Raw genomic sequence first — 17,222 nt, forward strand, 5'->3', positions numbered from 1 at the left:
CAGCATTTATCCTATTTATTTTAAATTTCTTTGGCCGTTTTTTTTTTTTTTTTTAACCAATACTTTGGCTTTTTTTAGTTGTTAGTTAGTGATAGTAACGAAGCAGGTAAGTTTTGACATTGGGAGTTCTTTCAGTCCTATTATTGTTAACCAGCACCAATGGTGAATCCAGCATATTCTATTTAAAGGCTCTCTCTCTTCACTTCTTTCTACTTTTGTGAGCTTTGTTCACATTATAGCACTGTTCTGTGCTCACTTCGGTGGTTTTGATAGCAGAAACAAGAGAAATGGAGGCAGAGGGGAAGAAGAGTTTGGGATGCTTATTGGGTTATTATGGAAAGATTTTGTTTTGCTTTTTTGGTGTTCATGGGTTCATATTGAGTGGACGTGTATTGGGTTTTGAGGATTGGAATCAAACAGAGTCTTCAATGTACAGTACAGATGTGTTTAGTTTTGATCATTGGAACCTGAGTGAGGCTTCACTCTACAGTTATGCGAGTGCCCCAAATCCTCTAATGGTGGGCTTAACCCTGATTTTTGGAGCTAAGGCTAGAGGAGCTGGTATGTTTTTTTTGAAGTTTTTGAGTAGTTTTTTTATTTATTTCATGTATCTTATTTCTCTTCCATAAAAACCCCAAGTTGTTTAATCTCCTCTAAAATGAAATGGGTTTCAGCTATCCAAATTATGATTTTCTGTAACTTGTGGTTCTGGGTTCAACTCAGCTTGCCTGCTCCCGCATTATCACAAAAAAGAAAAAACTCAACTTGCCTGTTCCCCCAAGACAAAACTATGGATTTTCTTCTAGTTCTTCTTTGAATGCCAATGGCATATTAGAATCCTTTGAAAACTAAGTATTATTTCTTATTCATGTAATTGCTCTCTAGTTTCATTATGCCATGAAGTGCCTGTAATTTATTTTTCTTCAATTGCTATGTATAGAAGGGTAACATTCATATTCTTCAACTTGAAAGTTTTATAGCGCATTCAACATTTCCTTGTTCCTTCTTTTCTTCTTTTTGTCTTTTTTTAAAAAAAAAAAAAAAAAAAAATTAAATTAAATTTTGGTTCACAGTTTAGGGGATTTGATTGCTCTTCTGAACCAAATATGTACTAAAAAAGAATGAAGGCCCTGGGAATTAGACCATCTGCATGTTGAGAGACCGTTTTTTGGATCCTTCTGTTTTTGGTGCATTTTTACTGTTATGCTGTTTGTGCGTTCCTGTTCTGTTTGATGATATGTGTTTATGTTATTTCCTATTCCAATATCATCAATGATGATGGCAACCAGTCAAAAAAAATTAGGGTAATTTATAGAATTTCTAGACCCATTGGTTTAAAACAAGTTTGTAGGATCTTATTTGTTGGATTCTTCTCCTTTTTGCTGTTTTCTTCTTCTCCTTTTCGCTTTTCTTTTCTTACTTCTAAAATTTTTTTCATCCATTGGTATATAATCTTTTCAAATGGCAACTTCAGAAATTAATGAACCCAGACCAGTTCTTTTGCATGCTTCTAAAAAGAGAGGAATTCGTAACACTTCAATTTTAAAACGCTGCAGGTGTTTTAATTTTCTTGATCATGATTCTTTTCTTCTTTTCCTTTTTGATTGCATTCACATGGGGTTTGTCTTTAATTTGATTGTTTTCACATTATTTCTTTGATAATTAATTTATTGGTGAGGAAACATGTAGTACAAGGGACATTATGTTGGAAGAGAGTACAATGTGAAAACACAGAGAACAGTGAGAATCAAAGTTATTTGAATTTATTGCTTATTCTAATTTTTTTTGTGTTCTATACAGTATGTCTCGATGGTACCCTACCAGGGTATCATTTACACCGTGGGTTTGGTTCTGGGACAAACAGTTGGCTCATCCAGTTGGAGGTAAGTCAAGTTCATGACCAAAAAGCACATCTACAGGATCATTTCTCTTTTTTTCCTTTTCAGTGATTGTTATCATTTCTCATTCTTGATCCATGTCTAATGGTGAGATACGATCCTGTGTGTATATATGTGTATGTGTATGTTTGTTTATATATGCATGTGTGCAGATATATGTTCATATATGTGAGCATAAATACGTAATTATATAGACTATGAATGAATGAGGGTGTGGATGTATGCATGCATATGTGTAAATTTGTAGTAACTTGATTTTCCTATGGGTTTTGTATAGGGGGGTGGTTGGTGCAACAACCTCAGAACTTGTGTCTATCGCAAAACAACTCGCCGTGGTTCATCGATTTACATGGAGAAACAAATCCCATTTACCGGAATACTGAGCAATAAAGCTAATGAAAACCCAGGTCTGAGCCCCATTGTGTATTTGATCTATGCCTTTTGTTTTCAGTGTTGCAGAATTATTTGAAATTTTGGTAGAATTTTGAGAATTTTCATACTTGAAGGAGGTTTCGATTTTTCTTTCAGACTTCTTCAATTGGAACCGAGTCAAGGTTCGCTACTGTGATGGTGCATCCTTTAGTGGAGAAGGTGAAAATCAGGTCAGTGATATCATTTGCTTCTTGAAAGTTTTGGGTACTTGCACAAACGTTGAATGTATGATTTCTTGGATTTTGTTATTTTAAATTGTCAATTCAATTTCACGGGATTATGAAGTTTCTCTGCACTATTGAGTTGTGCTTTATGGGGAGATGGATTTTATCTCCAATTCTTGGTTCTATGCATGCTTCCCAATCATAGGATGCAAGTATGCCTCCAATGGAAGTGACTATATTGACGCAGAAAATTGCACGTGGAAGACTGCAAAGCTGGGGTATACAAGTAAGAGAACAAAAACAAAAGAATTCCAAATGGTAGGCCTTCCATTTGGTTCAACTCTTGTCAAAAGAGTGACTGTCATGGCTGGCCCTCCTCCCATAAGCATTAGAGCTTGGTTTGAGCTATTTCAAGCTATTGCTCTTAAGAGCAATTTGAGCAGTATGTCACTCATAATTCGTGTGATCAATAAAACTCAACATTATTATTCTTGCTGGCTTCTTTTGAATTTTTCTTCTTTTGAATTTTTCTTTTTCCTTGAAATGTTGACAATGTATTTGTATTAGTGTATTTGTATTTGAAATGTTTAATTTTCTTTAGAAGAAAATGAAAGGTTTTTTTAATTGAAATATATATATATATATATATATATAATTAGCACACAAAGACTTGTTTGGTTTTTTTGTTCTGTTATGTATGTAGACTTCTATACACTGGCAACCATGGATATTTCAACTATTAACACTTGGTGGTGTTTTTGTTGTCCGGGTCTTGTGTATATAGCATGTAAATATTGAATGTGTATAGTGCTCCCACAGGAGCCAATAACACGTGCTTCCACGAGCAAACACCTACTTTGAGGGTTTTACTGAACTGAAAGTTTTGCAAAAGTTTTTATTGTCCATGTGAACAATTTCAGGAAAAAAAAAATGACCACGCTTTTAAAAAGCTAGATCTGCTTAATCCATCAAATGGACAGTGTTTCACAGTTGGAGCGAGCATTTATTTGGTTATTAGGGCATGAAATCGAAATGTTTTTCTCTTGATTTATCTCTGAGACAACTAAATATGATTTGAATATTTTAGGATCAAACAACAACCCCCTCCTAAGTAACTTTTTCCCACATTAGATATTGTTCAATTTACTCCTGCGAGAGCATAACTTTTTTTCCATAAATATAACCATTGATGACATTCTCTTTTTCTGGAAATTGGTATGACTCTGGATGAACTTGATGATATCCTAGCTCTATATTATGCAACTTCGCATTGTCAGAGAGTCCATCACGGCTCCACCAAAGTTGCAAGCCATCGTTGTCTATATACTTCCATATTTGTAATCTGTTAATTGTCTAGTTGCTTATGAAATGGCGATATTCAATTTATACTATCATGAACACACTTCAAGGGAGGGAAACAAATGAGGTGAACTAAATTTTTTAGACAATCCTAAGTTCACAACTCAAGGTTCCTTGTGTAACCCAAGTGTCTGCTTCTTATCTGTTTGTGTACATTTTCTAGTTTTTATGAAGTTTTAGGAGAAAAAAGAAAGAGACTTTAAGGTTCAGTAAAAGCAAATATAAACTTACAGCCACCAGTGTTTTGTTTCCTCCAACAGTTTGAATCAACTAAATGTTCATCACTGTCTCTTACTAATAGTTGTGTTGTATTATGTTCCATAAACCCTTGTGTCCATTTTTTATGACATTTATTCTTGGTTCTGGTAGGCTGCAAATCTTATTTTTCGTGGGCAACGTATCTTTGAAACTGCTGTGGAAGAACTAATGGCAAAGGGAATGCGTTATGCCAATCAGGTACTCCTTTTCGTAAATTAGAATTGCAACCGGCTACTCCTTTCTTGTTCTAGAATTACTGTAAGTTTTACCCCTTTTCTTACTCTATTTTGTTTTGAGGTATGCTTTTTATTGTAGTATGATGTATGAATGATGTCTTTCACTTTCACTCTGTAATCATTCTCTAATGTCTTTACTTTCAGGCTCTTCTTTCTGGTTGCTCTGCAGGGGGGTTGGCATCCATCATACATTGTGACGAGTTTCGAGATCTTATGCCAAGGAATACTAAAGTGAAATGCCTTAGTGATGCTGGACTATTTCTTGACGCGTATGTCTTCCTCTATGAATTCTTCTTTATTGATGTTTTCATTTCATCTTTTGCAGGCCCATGTAGGAGTTCATTTGAATATATGCCTAACCATTCACCCCTGTTCCTGTCTCCCTCCCTCCCCACCCCCCCTTCTATATATATATATATATATATATATATATATATATATATATATAGAAAAAAACTCATGTACGCCCATGGGCTTATCGTAGAGAATGTTCCCAACGGTCCAGATTGAATCTAGGCCGACCTGATGCTCACGGATGTTCAATAGTGTTAGAATTTTAATTTTTTTTTTACAAATCGGATTGACCTGAAATATTTTTTCGTATTCATCAAAAAAAGGAGAATCTATGAAAAATATCAAAAAAAAATTTCATGAAAAAATTGACTAAAATACCTTTGAAAAGTTTCGCGGGGTATTTTGGTCAATGTTTTCATGTAAAATATTTTTTTTGATATTTTTTGTAGATTCTCTTATTTTTTATGAACACACAAAAAAAAATTTCAAGTCAATCCGATTTGTAGAAAAAAATTAAAATTCAAACACTATCAGGCATCCGTGAGCATCAGATCGACCCAAATTCAATTTGGGCCATTGGGCGTATTCTCTATGGTAAGCCCGTCGGTGTACCGTAGCATCTTCCATATATATATATATATATATATATATATATAGTTGAGGTCCAAAACAATTATATATATATATATATATATATAGTTGAGGTCCAAAACAATCAAAATAAGGCGTACCTCTAAACAGTATCGAGATGATTTTTTAGTAGTAGAAACCTTTGTAATCACCTAAAAATTTATTTTCATCTCAAATAATAAAATTTATAGCTTAAAAAATAATGTAGATCTGGCATATCTATAAACACTTGAAAATATTGAAAATTAAGCATTACAAGATGCACTGTTTGCCAGACTTGCGATCCATTTTTTTCATGTCTATACATCTTGTGGTTGAGATGATCGATTTGAGGGTTTATTGATATTGAAACCTTTCTAGTGAATTTTGAGGTGCCCCTTAGTTTAATTGCTTAGGGCCTCAACCTTATATAAGCTTTTTCATATATATATATATATATATATATGGAAGATACTACAAAATGCCTATAAGCGAAAGTGAACAGTGATTTTGCCTACCCGCATCACCATCCAAACTTCATCGTAAGGTCACAGTTGTCCAGTAGTGTTTCAATTTTCATTTTTTTTTTATTAATTGGAATGATCTGAAATTTGGAGCATGCGTATATCTTAGTGAGGTACACCTAATAAAAATATGAAAAAATAATTCGCAAAATATAAATTGACCAAAATACCCCCATAAAGGTAAAGAGGTATTTTGATCAATTTATATTTTATGAATTATTTTTTTCATATTTTTATCAGGTACACCTTACTAAGATGTACACATGTTCCAAATTTCAAGTAATTCGGATTTGTAGAACAAAAAAGAAAATTGAAACACTACCAAACAACTGTGACCGTGCGATGAAGTTTGGATGGTGATGAGGGTAGGCAACTGTTCATTTTCACCTATAGGCGTCGAGAAGAGTTTTCCATATATATATATATATATATATAGAGTAATGATCCTATAGGACCCTCTCCCACCCATGTGTGTAGGACCCCAAAGGATCACCATTAAAGTTGGCACGGATCTCTGGAAAAGTTATCACATGGGTGTAGGACTTGACTTTTCTATAGATCCGTGCCAAATTTAATGGCGATCCATTGGGGTCCTACACGCATGGGTGGGGGAGGGTCCTATAGGATCATTTATCATATATATATATATATATATATATATCATTTCATATATTTCAATAATATATCATTCTTTTACACACATTACTCTCCCTCTGTCTTTTTCAATCAGAGTTCATCTTGTTTACATTTGTGAGTATTTGTCTGTTCGTGTAATGTTAAATCTAATTGTGACTGCAGGGTGGATATATCTGGGGGTCATTTCTTGCAATCTTTCTTCCATGGAGTGGTAACATTGCAGGTATTAACTTTCATTTTCTTTTGGGTCATGCTTGTTATTAGTATTTTTTGAATATTTTAACCATAAGCAGTGCATATAACTTTCTTATTTTTGGGGTCATGCTTATATTTAGGACTGGTTTTGATTTAGTTCTAGTCCTCTATTACCACAAAGTTAACTACTTATGTAAATCATAGAAAACTTCACATTAACCAATGGGGAAAACATATAATTCATATGCCCCTTTGGAGTATTTCATTATTTCACGGTTCTCTCATGGGAAAATATTATGCAATCCAATAGACCTCTCAAAACAATCATGTATTTCATTTAATGTTTTCCATAGTACATTGGGTTGTAATATACTTTTCATTCCATCATTACTCCGGCATGGCTGCCATTCTGTTGACACATGTTCAACGGATTGTAACAGGATGTACAGAAGAGTTTGCCTTTCCATTGCACCTCACGATTGGATCCAACATCGGTGTGCCTTCTTGTTCCTGTTCTTCTTCTTCTTTGTCCCTGTTCTTCTTCTTCTTTGTCCCTTTTGTTTCAATTACAATAGAAAAGCAACACAGGTAGATGGGCGTATGAAACTGAAACAAGGATCGCATTGCAGTGTTTTTTCCCACAGAACCTGATATCGAACATACGGACCCCGCTTTTCATTTTGAATGCAGCGTATGATTCATGGCAGGTAAATTCTATTCCTTGTGGAATCTTATTTTTCAAGTTAATGGCATTCATGTTAATAAATTAACCGGTACGGTACTCTGTATAAAGTTATCATTTAGAAAGAACTCGTTAAAGAAAAGAGAGAAAACCAAAGAAAAATATTTGTCTTCTAACTGGGCCTGCAGTCAGAATGAAACTGCAAAACATATGCTGGGAAAGTGATACCTGGTAATGGTACGCGAGATTGGGTAGTTTGCTCGATATGAACCGTTGGGGTTACTAACCTGAAAATTATTAAATATGGTCATTTTGGCTGCATGAGAAAGTGTAAGTGTTCCCACCATAATCCGAAAGATATAGGGTATTTTCAATCATTTGTGGAAATGTAATGGGGTTAGAGCGGATTATACTTTTAGTACACTCCAAGACATAACCGGAACGGCCCTTCATAACCCATGAAATTATCAGAGAGAAAAATATGAGGGAAAAGAGCTTCCTGGTAGTAGTATGAGAGATTGGTGAGCTTGCTCATATCATATGAATCATTGGGTTTACTGCCCTCAAAATTATTGGATAAGTGGAATTCTGTTTTTAGTATAGTCATTTCTTTGCATGAGAAGATATAAGCTATCCCAGTTAACATCTTCAAAACAAAAAGGTTAACATCTTTAAAAAAAAAAGATATAAGTGATCCCACCATAATCCAAAATATATAGAGCAGTTTCATTCATTTGTGAAAATTCTGTAGAGTTCAGAGTGGATTATACTTTCAGTAAATCAGTCTGGGACTTCTTTTGGGGCACCTTTTAGCACCCCATGAAATCAAACATAAGCCTACATCCAGTGTCCAGGAGAAATCTCAGAATAAAGAAATCTGTGGTGAGAAATATGACTTAAAACGACTTCTAATGTCATTATGACTTCCAAAATACAGCCAGAAAATCTCTTCAGAAAATGTTTTCAGTGGCAATCACAATGATTGTCATATAGCATATCCATTGTGCTCTGGAAAACCATGTCCACTGTACTCGGGAAAACCATGTTCTATTGGGGTTCTGGACATCTGATGAAATGATAGAGAGAGAATGGGACAAACTGGAATAGGACATGACCCTAATGGTGGATGCCTCTCTGTCGTCGTCTGTAATTTCATCAGATGGTTGTGAACCCGACAGACAACGGTTTCCCATAGACTGATTTTCATAGTCCATCGGACTATTGTATACTTTTCCTTTTTTAAGATCTATTTTACTCTATCCTCACTCATTGAATTTGTTCTTCAGGTTGTAGATAGTCTGGCCCCACCATCTGTTGATCCTCAAGGTAAATGGCGTGCATGCAAACAAAATCCAGAAAATTGTGATGCATCTCAGATCCAGTTTCTTCAAGGTTACTGCTCTTCCTGTATTTTCTGTATAACTGCTATTGTTTCTCAAGTCAAAAATTCAGCACTAGAAGTTAAATAAATTTTCGTAGTGTTACATGCAAGGTTTGCGCTGATTTTATTTTGTTTAATTCCATTGAGAATCTTTGAGTAATTTCCCTGTATCCAGGTTTCAGGACGCACATGCTGAATTCCCTTAGAAGCTTCATTCAGAAAGCTGAAAATGGATTATTTTTGAATTCATGTTTTGCTCATTGCCAAACCGAGAGGCAGGATACATGGTTTGCAGATGACTCTCCACATATTGGTGGCAAGGTAGATAACTAGAAACATAACCATAATCTAATTGCCTGTGGATAAATATAGTCCATTTGGGTCATCACCTTGACTGAAAGATGTGACAGAGAGGAGTAAAACCGTTCCTCCCTTCTTCTGTGTGTGTGTATAAGGTTACTGATAAAGAGAGGCCTTTTTGGTACCTAACCATGGTATTTTTGCAAGATAGGAATTTGCGTCTCTCTCTCTCTCTCTCACACACACACACACAAACACACACACTGGCCCTGTCATTTTCTTCAACAGTTTGAACTTGAAGCTTAACATATAATAATGATGCTTATATTTCTTGCTCCTTTCAAGAGGATATCACATATTTGTTTGAAATTTGATTGGAGAAACTTGTTTTTCTCACTTATTAAATCGTCTACTTTCTAGTAGGCATGGGATATTTATTTGATGTTCTATATCTGATGAAAAAAGTTAATGGTAAATTTTTTCTCCTTTACCGCATCCAGGGAATTGCAAAAGCTGTGGGAGACTGGTATCATGATCGTTATGCTGATAGCAAGACAATCGACTGTGCATACCCTTGTGATAAAAGTTGCCATAACTTAATTTTCAAGTGACATTTCTTGTTTCACATTCCAATTATTTATCATTAGCTTTCCTCAATTATACAGTAAGCCTATGAAATCTACATTTACTGGAAGAGGATCGAGAAATAAATCTTAAGCTTGCAGAGAAGGACCTGTAAGCTCGTCATTTGCAGAGACGATTTTATGGCGTGCACAATCATGTGCTGATTCTGCCAGATTTTTATATGTTTGGTTCTCTCACAAAATCTAATTAATCAAATATTCTTGGGAATCTTGTTTTGAAATTCATGGAAAGGAGGTTTCATTGTAAGGATTGGAAAGGTGCAATATAGACAAGCATGGAGCTACATTTTTATGATGCTTTACTCCCTGTTACTTCTTTTTCGTTCGTTGAATGCTAGTAATATGCTGCAGTTGTAAGAACACACATCTGCATTTCCTATTGTACTTTTAATCACGTAAAAAGTCGAATCTTGGGTCTTCTTGTAGGAATCATGTCTATTTGGACATGTATTAGCCATGCTTCGACCTAGACCTCCGCAGACTCAATTATTCCAGTTTTTTTTTTAACTGGGAAAAAAAGAAAAAAAAAAATTCGTCTGGCCCCAGTAATTTTTTTTTTTTTTGGGATAAATTCCTCTCAGGTTATCTTTTCTTCTTTCATCGTCTCATAATTAATTGTATGATTAAGTAAATAAATTGACTGTAAGTCTTCCTCGTAAAGTATACCATACATCTGGAACTGGTATATGGTACATTATGAGGGCATCAATCATCCATTCCCGATGATAGACAGTGGAGACTACCGATGCATTCTTCATGATAGATGTTCACTATTGTAGGTTAATCTCCACCTTCCGCCATCAGGAATGGATGGTGGGATGTCCTTGTGGTTTACCATAAACCACATCCCCCTGGTGTATGATCTACTTTTCCAGTTCCTTTAACCACTCAGAAGTACTTTCATAGAAACCGCAACCCTCTTTTTAATAAGTCTACATTTGTGAAATTTATTAGTTTTTTGTTTCACAATGACTTTGTGCCTCTTTTTTTGTTTTTCCTTTTTACCTTGTAATGGGTAACTGGCAAACTAATTTGTAAATGATAAACGACAAAGAAAGAAGAGGGAAAAGGTCATTTCATATGAGTAACACAGAGTAGCATAGTCAATAACTCTTCCATCTTCAACAATGATGAAAAGAATTGAATGATAATATGTTCAATAGAAACACAAAAATCGCAATCGCATTGATCCCAAAAAAACAACAATCACAACATACAAACAGGCTCCTGTACAATACCTGAAAATCATGTAGTGGTCTCAACAGATATCAATGGAAATTTAGAGAGAGAGAGAGAGAGAGATAGAGGAGGAGGAGACTGTAAGAACCCTCCATCAGAGCCCAGTCACTAGGTTTCCAAAACCTAGTTTCTGTTGCTTACAAGCGAAAATTGAAAGTGAAAAGTGAAGTATAGTTAGTTGTAAAGGCTGCTATTTACAAGAGAAGATTTAGAAAGCAGTACCATCAATGGATTACACCTACCCATCTGAAGAAGATTGCAGTCACCAACTTGAACTCCAATAGTTTTTAGGGGGACGTCCTACCTGACCATGAACCAGGTAGCTTTGCCATAAAAGTTATCTGATCTTCCAACTTCCAAGAAGCAGGCCAATAATAAAAAGAGCTTTTATAACAGAGGAAATCGCCCTTAAGGCAGATAATATTTTTAAGTTTCTCATTCTTAAGTGAACTCTCTCTCTCTCTCTCTCTCTCTATCATTCATAACCAACCAAGAAATATTCTCAGCTGTAAAGGCGGGCTGTTGAAGCCACTGCTTGAGCCCATACTTTGAGCCTTGCCTTGACATCCCTTGGATGATCACCTGAAAAGTATGAGAACCCAATTAATTCTTCTATCACATAAGACTAAGAACTGGATTCTGTTCACAATATAAACTATTATCAGGTTGACCCCGTAGACCCATCATTATTGAGAAACAAAATCAATATTTGTTTTAGATGAAAAAATTAAGGCAACTATGTAGAAATGTGAAATATGCTTCTTTTCATTTGATACTATTGCTAAATCAGTTGGGTTCTTGGCAAATACTTCATAGATAGGAATTACCTCTTAATTTATTGATATTTATCTGAAAACCAGATAATTGAGATTAGTATAAGTGCAAACACAAATTCAAAAGAAGAGCTATGCAGGGTTGGAAAACATAGTCATAGTGAGTGACCTTCTAAGTCCTTTCCTTAGTGAGAGAGATTGTACATAGTCATGGATTGCTTTTTCCTAGTAAATTTTTCATTTTCTATTGATTTTTAATCCTTGATCATTCATTCCTTATTACAAAGAAAACTTTTATATATATATTTTTTAGTACCTGGACTGGAGATCCTCCAATGAGCAATTGGGGAGTTGCCAATGCTCTCTAACCCACTGCTACTGGTCTCAATGGTAGAGAAAGAGAGCTGGTGTAACCCGAACCCAAGGTCCCAACAAGCTTTCACCTCATCCAAATCCATACACATTGAATTTCTCTCTCTAGGTGTGGTGGGGTTTTGCTCATGAAACTCACTAGCGACTGAGTGGTTATCAGTCTCATCCAAACCATCCTCCATTTGAGCTCTCGACTTCCTAATCTCCCATGTCTTCTCAATCCGGCTCTCTCTAGCTCTCCTCAACCCACCTCTCCTGAACTTCTTCTTCCTCCCTCTCTCTCTAACCTCATTCTCACTAGCATAATGCTTAATATCGATCGGTTGGCTCAGAGGCTCCAACCTCAGCCTGTTCAATGGAGACCCAACACCCGAAAGCTCCGAATTCTGCCTCATATCCTTCCTTGGCTTGGAGCCATAAGGACTGAGCTCCTGATCTGAGCTATTCTCTCTCTCTTCAGCTGTTTCTTCCTTATCGTCCGATAGCTCTGCGTCTGCATCCCCGTCCGAGCTATCGAAGCTTATCTTGCTTCCTTTATCAGAGAGAGAGAGCTGAAAGAAGTGGTGCTCAAGATCATCATGGCTCTGTGATCTATGTCCAGTCTCAGGAGAACCCATGTTGCTCAAAGCCTTGAGACAGTGCTTTTGGAGAGTGAGAATGGTGGGGAGGGCAAAGAATTTGTAGAGACAAAGTGTGTGCCTCAGAAGAGTAAGAAGAGAATGGTAGGAAAGAAAGAGGGGAAAGAGGCCTTTTTAGAGAGAGAATTTGGTGAGGGATAAAGTGTTTTGCCGGTTCAGAGACTTATGGATGGCAATGGAAAGGGCTTGTGAATCAATCATTAAAGCATCAATCAAGCTGTGGGGATAAGGAGCAGTCATGCAAGGCATATATGGGTTGAGGAAAGTCATCCACCAAGAATTTCTCACCTTTTTTTTTTTTTTTTTAGTTCTTCATTTCTTTACTTGTTCTATTGTTTCTATTTATTTTTGTAAATTCATTTCACTTTTTCTATATTTATTTTCCTCTTTTTTTGTTGGGGTGAGGCGGTAGGCCATCAAATGTAGGCCCAAATAGCAAATTACTAAACTAGCTTTGGGGGGCAAGGTGGCATTACGGATGAAAAATTACCTAAATGCCCCTTAATTTAACATTGCGAAGTAAAAAAAATGTAAAGCTGCTCCCAAGAACTCTATTGCAAATTTTGGCTCTCGTGATGGCTTGAAAACTTCTTCATTGTGAAATTTGAAGTTTTAAAATCGGACATCTAATGCATTTGTGAAAATTTGAAATAGACAGTTAAGTCTTGAAATCAAATTTTAGACATACAATTGTCGAGATTGAGATACACTTTTTTAGTGCTAAAATAAACAAGAATTTAACTGTAGCTTTAAAAACGAGGACCCTCAGCTCACCTTTTCCAATGATCAAAAAATTCTTAATCCTTTTACTCTTCTTCAAGGTGGACAAAGTTGGCCCTTGTGAAGAATCTCCTTTTATAGGCATGTATTTGCAATGGAAATAATTGTCAATACCTGAATTAAGGGTGATTTGTGTCAGTTTTTAGTGGTAATAATTGTCAATACACCTGTATTAAGGGTGATTTGTGTCGCTTTTTAGTGGTAAAAAATGCAAGGGAAGGGTATTTAAGTCAATTTTAGAAAAAAGGAGAAGAAAAGGGGATAGGGATAAGTTTTGTCTCCTTTTGTAAATGCTCCGAGAGGCATTCTAAAGGTTGGGCGTATTTTAGTCATTTATGTGAGGTGCATTGGGACCCACTCTCAAGAAGTGTGACACGTGTGGGTTTGATTTCTCAGCCGTATGTCGTGCCTGTCACCTTGTGAGAGGAGCTGTCTCATTAAGCCCCAACGAATATAAATCTAAATATTTTTGGGTTCTAATCTTGATCTTGAAAGGAAAATTGAGATGACTAAAATACCCTTTAATTTTTAAAAACATTGATGGTTTGAGTGAGGGAATAAAATGATTTTTTTCTATTTTTAAATTTTAGCTTTTTATGTACTTATAGCTCAAGAAGTGTCCATTACACTCTTGTTAGATTGGAAATTGAATTAATTGTATCTTATCCATTTTTAAAAGGAAGATTTCGATAAGTTTGCAAAATTCAAACTCGGGCTCGGAGCCCAACTCGCCCAGGTCGAGTCGGTTATAGAATCAATGCTAGCGATTGAAGCCTAACTCGGCCAAATTTCTTGGGGAAATAACGATAGTCTCTAGGCATGGGTGACTCGCCCGATTCTTGGGCCACTCCTTTCGGAGTTGCTTGGGTCCCCATCTCGAGCCGACTCAGTTTGTTCTGTGTTAGCTCAATGATTTTTAAATTACTCATTTCAACCATAGTTATTAAGGCTGGATCAATTCTCCCCCATCTAACCAATCAGGCTGCCAACTAGTGTTTCAACAATCTATGCCAAAGAAAAAATTAAGTTCAGTAAAAAAAAAAAAAATCAAAATCAATATTTGAACCACTTTGGCCAATGATCAACCAATTAGTTTGGTCTGACTGGTAAAATAAAGTTAGGCATTTTCTTATGATATATTTATGTTTTATAGTTATTATCATTTTTTTTTTTTTTCTAAAAAATCTGGTTTAACCAATTCAATCAGTGGTCGAACTAGTTTGAATCGAACATGATGCTCCCTGGTTCGATGGGCAATTTGATCATGTCAACACTTATTTCAACAAACCTTATGATGTTTTCTTATTTATTCGTACTAAAAATGAAGGATGATATGAGAATATGATTAAGGGAATGCTAAAAAAGGACAACAGATAAGATCAAAAGGACATATTTAGAAGTAGGGAGAAAAAATATGGAGAGTTATGACCTTATTAACGGTATAATTCTTGAGAGAGCGGAATAGTGGATTAGGATTCACATAGCCACCTCCAAATAATTGAGAAAAAACTTGAATGATGATAAAAATAATGGCCCGTAAGATCTAAATTAAAGCTTAAGGGTATTTTTTGCTTTTACGAGTAATCTTAATCTTCTGGGAAAAATCTCTTCATAAGTTGCACAATGGACTTCACCGGGGCAAATTGGGGATATATTTTTGGGTATGTTGTAGAAAGCTTGCTGTACTGTTGACCTTTCTAACCTTTTGTCTTTTCTTTTCTTTTCGTTCTTCTCACACACAAGTCACAAGGAAACTAGAAAAGAGGAAACATCCAAAAAAAATAAAACTGAGACCTCCTCTGCAAACTCAGTTGTAAAAGTACTTTCAGCCTTTGAATTCAGGTTTTCACGGTTCCAAAGCATCACATTTTCCAACTACCGAGAAAAAATATAATTTTTGAGAAAGTTTATGTATAGAGAAAGTTTATTTAAGGTTGCAATTTAAAACATTCCAATTAAGATGTACCTCCAAATTATATCAAAATATGTAATTTTGGTATAAAAAATTCTTATGATTATCTGGGAATTTATTTTTATATCTAATTATAAAATTTTAAACTCCAAAAATGGTTAAAATCAAGTAGATCTATAAACATATGAAAATATTGAAAATAGACGATCTAGATGATGTATTGCAAGATGCACTATTTTTGACGCTCGAAATCCTTTTTTTTTATTTAAATATTCATACATCTCGATGTCGAGATGATCAATTAGAGATTTTTCCAACATTAAAACAGCCTTTTTCGATGGATTTTTGAGGTGCATCTATAATTCTACATTTTAAGGTTGTAATCTTAGATAAACTTTTTTCTTGTTTTAATGTTGAAAATTCCTCTAATTGATAATCTGACAACGAGATGTAAATATATATATATATATATATATATATATATATATATATATATATATATATATATATATATATATATATATATATATATATATATATATATATATATATATATATATTTATTTATTTATTTATTTTTATTTATTTTTATATTTTTTTTTGAGTCCCAAAAATAGTTTTGCAACACATTATCTAGACCGTCCATTTTCAAGATTTTCATATGTTTATAGATCTACTTGATTTTAATCATTTTTGGAGTTTAAAATTTATAATTAGATACGAAAATAGATTTTTAGAAAATCCTTAAAATTGTTTATACCAAAATTTTATATATATATATATATATATATATATATATATATATATATATATATATATATATATATATATATATATATATATATATATATATATATATATATATATGTTAAAATCAGTTACTATGACACCAAAATTACATATTATGATAAAATTTGGAGGTACACCTTAATTTGATTGTTTTAAGGTTGCAACCTTATAGAAACCACACCCTTTATGTATTGACCCAAAAAAGATATATATTACTTGATGGACAATTTTTTGGCAATAGAATATGAGGTCTTACTTTAGTTTTTTAATTTCCATTTATCCTTAGTCTTGAAAGTTGGACTTCATAACTATCCTACACTTAGTTTTTTTTTTTTTTTTAGGTGATTGGAAAGTTGTATTTTGGACCATCCAAAGCTGTTGGACTCCCAAACTACTTGAACAAATGCTCCAGGTGATTTGAAAGTTTGGACTTTTGAATCACAAATACTAAGTTATTTGTATTTTGGATAGTTTGAAAGTTTGACTTCCTAGCTGACATAATAATGGGGATAAAAAACTCTCATGCAAGGCTTCAACATAATATGTTCCAAAATATTGGGCATGTAGTAATAATATATCTTTTCTAGCTGTATGTGAATTTCCCAGTATTTTTCCAGTTGAATTATATTTGTAGTTCTATATTTTACTACATTTAATTATAGTAAAGCAATTTACATAAAAGCGACATTACTTATAGAAGTAAGGTTGTAGTATACCATCCATTTTAGTTGGATAATATAGACTTGTCACAACTTAAGAAACAATACAAATACGATATATCTTTTAAAACAATGTCAAATTTATACTAACTACATAATATTGATTACTTCAATTATACTTTTGTAGATAAGGTTGTCGCCTTGTATAATCCCTCTTTTTGGCAACTAAAATCACTCCTTGAGTGGAGAAAATTACTAAAGCAGTGTTTAAAAAATGAGCTATCTAAATCAGGTATTGGTGTAGATTGACCCGAATCCCTTTCGGAGCTTAGAATCGATCTAGTTCACTTGAAATCTCCCAGTTTTATAAGGGAAAAGGGTTATCCAAACTAGCTGGATTGCTTGGTCCCACATTATTTCATTTTTATTTTTTTTAGCTTTTTATTAT

At 34.3% G+C, this 17,222-nt stretch overlaps 2 protein-coding genes across 3 annotated transcripts; one reads left to right on the forward strand and one right to left on the reverse strand.

The window, feature by feature from the left end:
- Positions 1 to 419: 419 nt before the first annotated feature.
- On the forward strand, positions 420 to 9,907 carry LOC18430182 (pectin acetylesterase 12). 2 transcript variants are annotated; one of them, XR_016050269.1, is made up of 12 exons: positions 420 to 561; positions 1,801 to 1,883; positions 2,176 to 2,305; positions 2,427 to 2,500; positions 4,223 to 4,309; positions 4,492 to 4,616; positions 6,573 to 6,633; positions 7,046 to 7,099; positions 7,194 to 7,312; positions 8,574 to 8,679; positions 8,844 to 8,989; positions 9,469 to 9,907. XR_016050269.1 is itself a non-coding variant. In XM_006840342.4 (12 exons), the coding sequence occupies exons 1-12, from the start codon at positions 429 to 431 to the stop codon at positions 9,577 to 9,579; spliced, it is 1,188 nt and encodes a 395-aa protein (XP_006840405.4). In that variant the 5' UTR covers positions 420 to 428; the 3' UTR covers positions 9,580 to 9,907. The 2 variants fall into 2 exon arrangements, 1 of the variants encoding a protein (XP_006840405.4); XM_006840342.4 differs by having other exon boundaries at positions 7,235 to 7,312.
- An 867-nt stretch (positions 9,908 to 10,774) lies between these two features.
- LOC18430181 (uncharacterized) lies at positions 10,775 to 13,018 on the reverse strand. The gene is made up of 2 exons (XM_006840341.4): positions 11,941 to 13,018; positions 10,775 to 11,433 (listed from the first exon to the last, which is right to left on the reverse strand). Exons 1-2 carry the CDS (start codon positions 12,611 to 12,613, stop codon positions 11,354 to 11,356), a joined length of 753 nt encoding a protein of 250 aa, XP_006840404.1. The 5' UTR covers positions 12,614 to 13,018; the 3' UTR covers positions 10,775 to 11,353.
- Between the last annotated feature and the right edge of the window lie 4,204 nt (positions 13,019 to 17,222).

The sequence above is a fragment of the Amborella trichopoda genome, chromosome 2, assembly GCF_054954075.1.
Source record: "Amborella trichopoda isolate Santa Cruz 75 chromosome 2, AtrichopodaSantaCruz75HAP2 v2.0, whole genome shotgun sequence".
In the NCBI taxonomy this organism is placed as follows: domain Eukaryota; kingdom Viridiplantae; phylum Streptophyta; class Magnoliopsida; order Amborellales; family Amborellaceae; genus Amborella; species Amborella trichopoda.

Coding starts and splice junctions, on each gene's coding strand:
- LOC18430182 (XM_006840342.4), top strand. CDS start 429: ATGTACAGTACAGATGTGTTTAGTTTTGATCATTGGAACCTGAGTGAG. Junction 562..1,800: donor AGCTAAGGCTAGAGGAGCTG/GTATGTTTTTTT, acceptor TGTTCTATACAG/TATGTCTCGATGGTACCCTA. Junction 1,884..2,175: donor GTTGGCTCATCCAGTTGGAG/GTAAGTCAAGTT, acceptor GGTTTTGTATAG/GGGGGTGGTTGGTGCAACAA.
- LOC18430181 (XM_006840341.4), bottom strand. CDS start 12,613: ATGGGTTCTCCTGAGACTGGACATAGATCACAGAGCCATGATGATCTT. Junction 11,434..11,940: donor TTGGAGGATCTCCAGTCCAG/GTACTAAAAAAT, acceptor CATACTTTTCAG/GTGATCATCCAAGGGATGTC.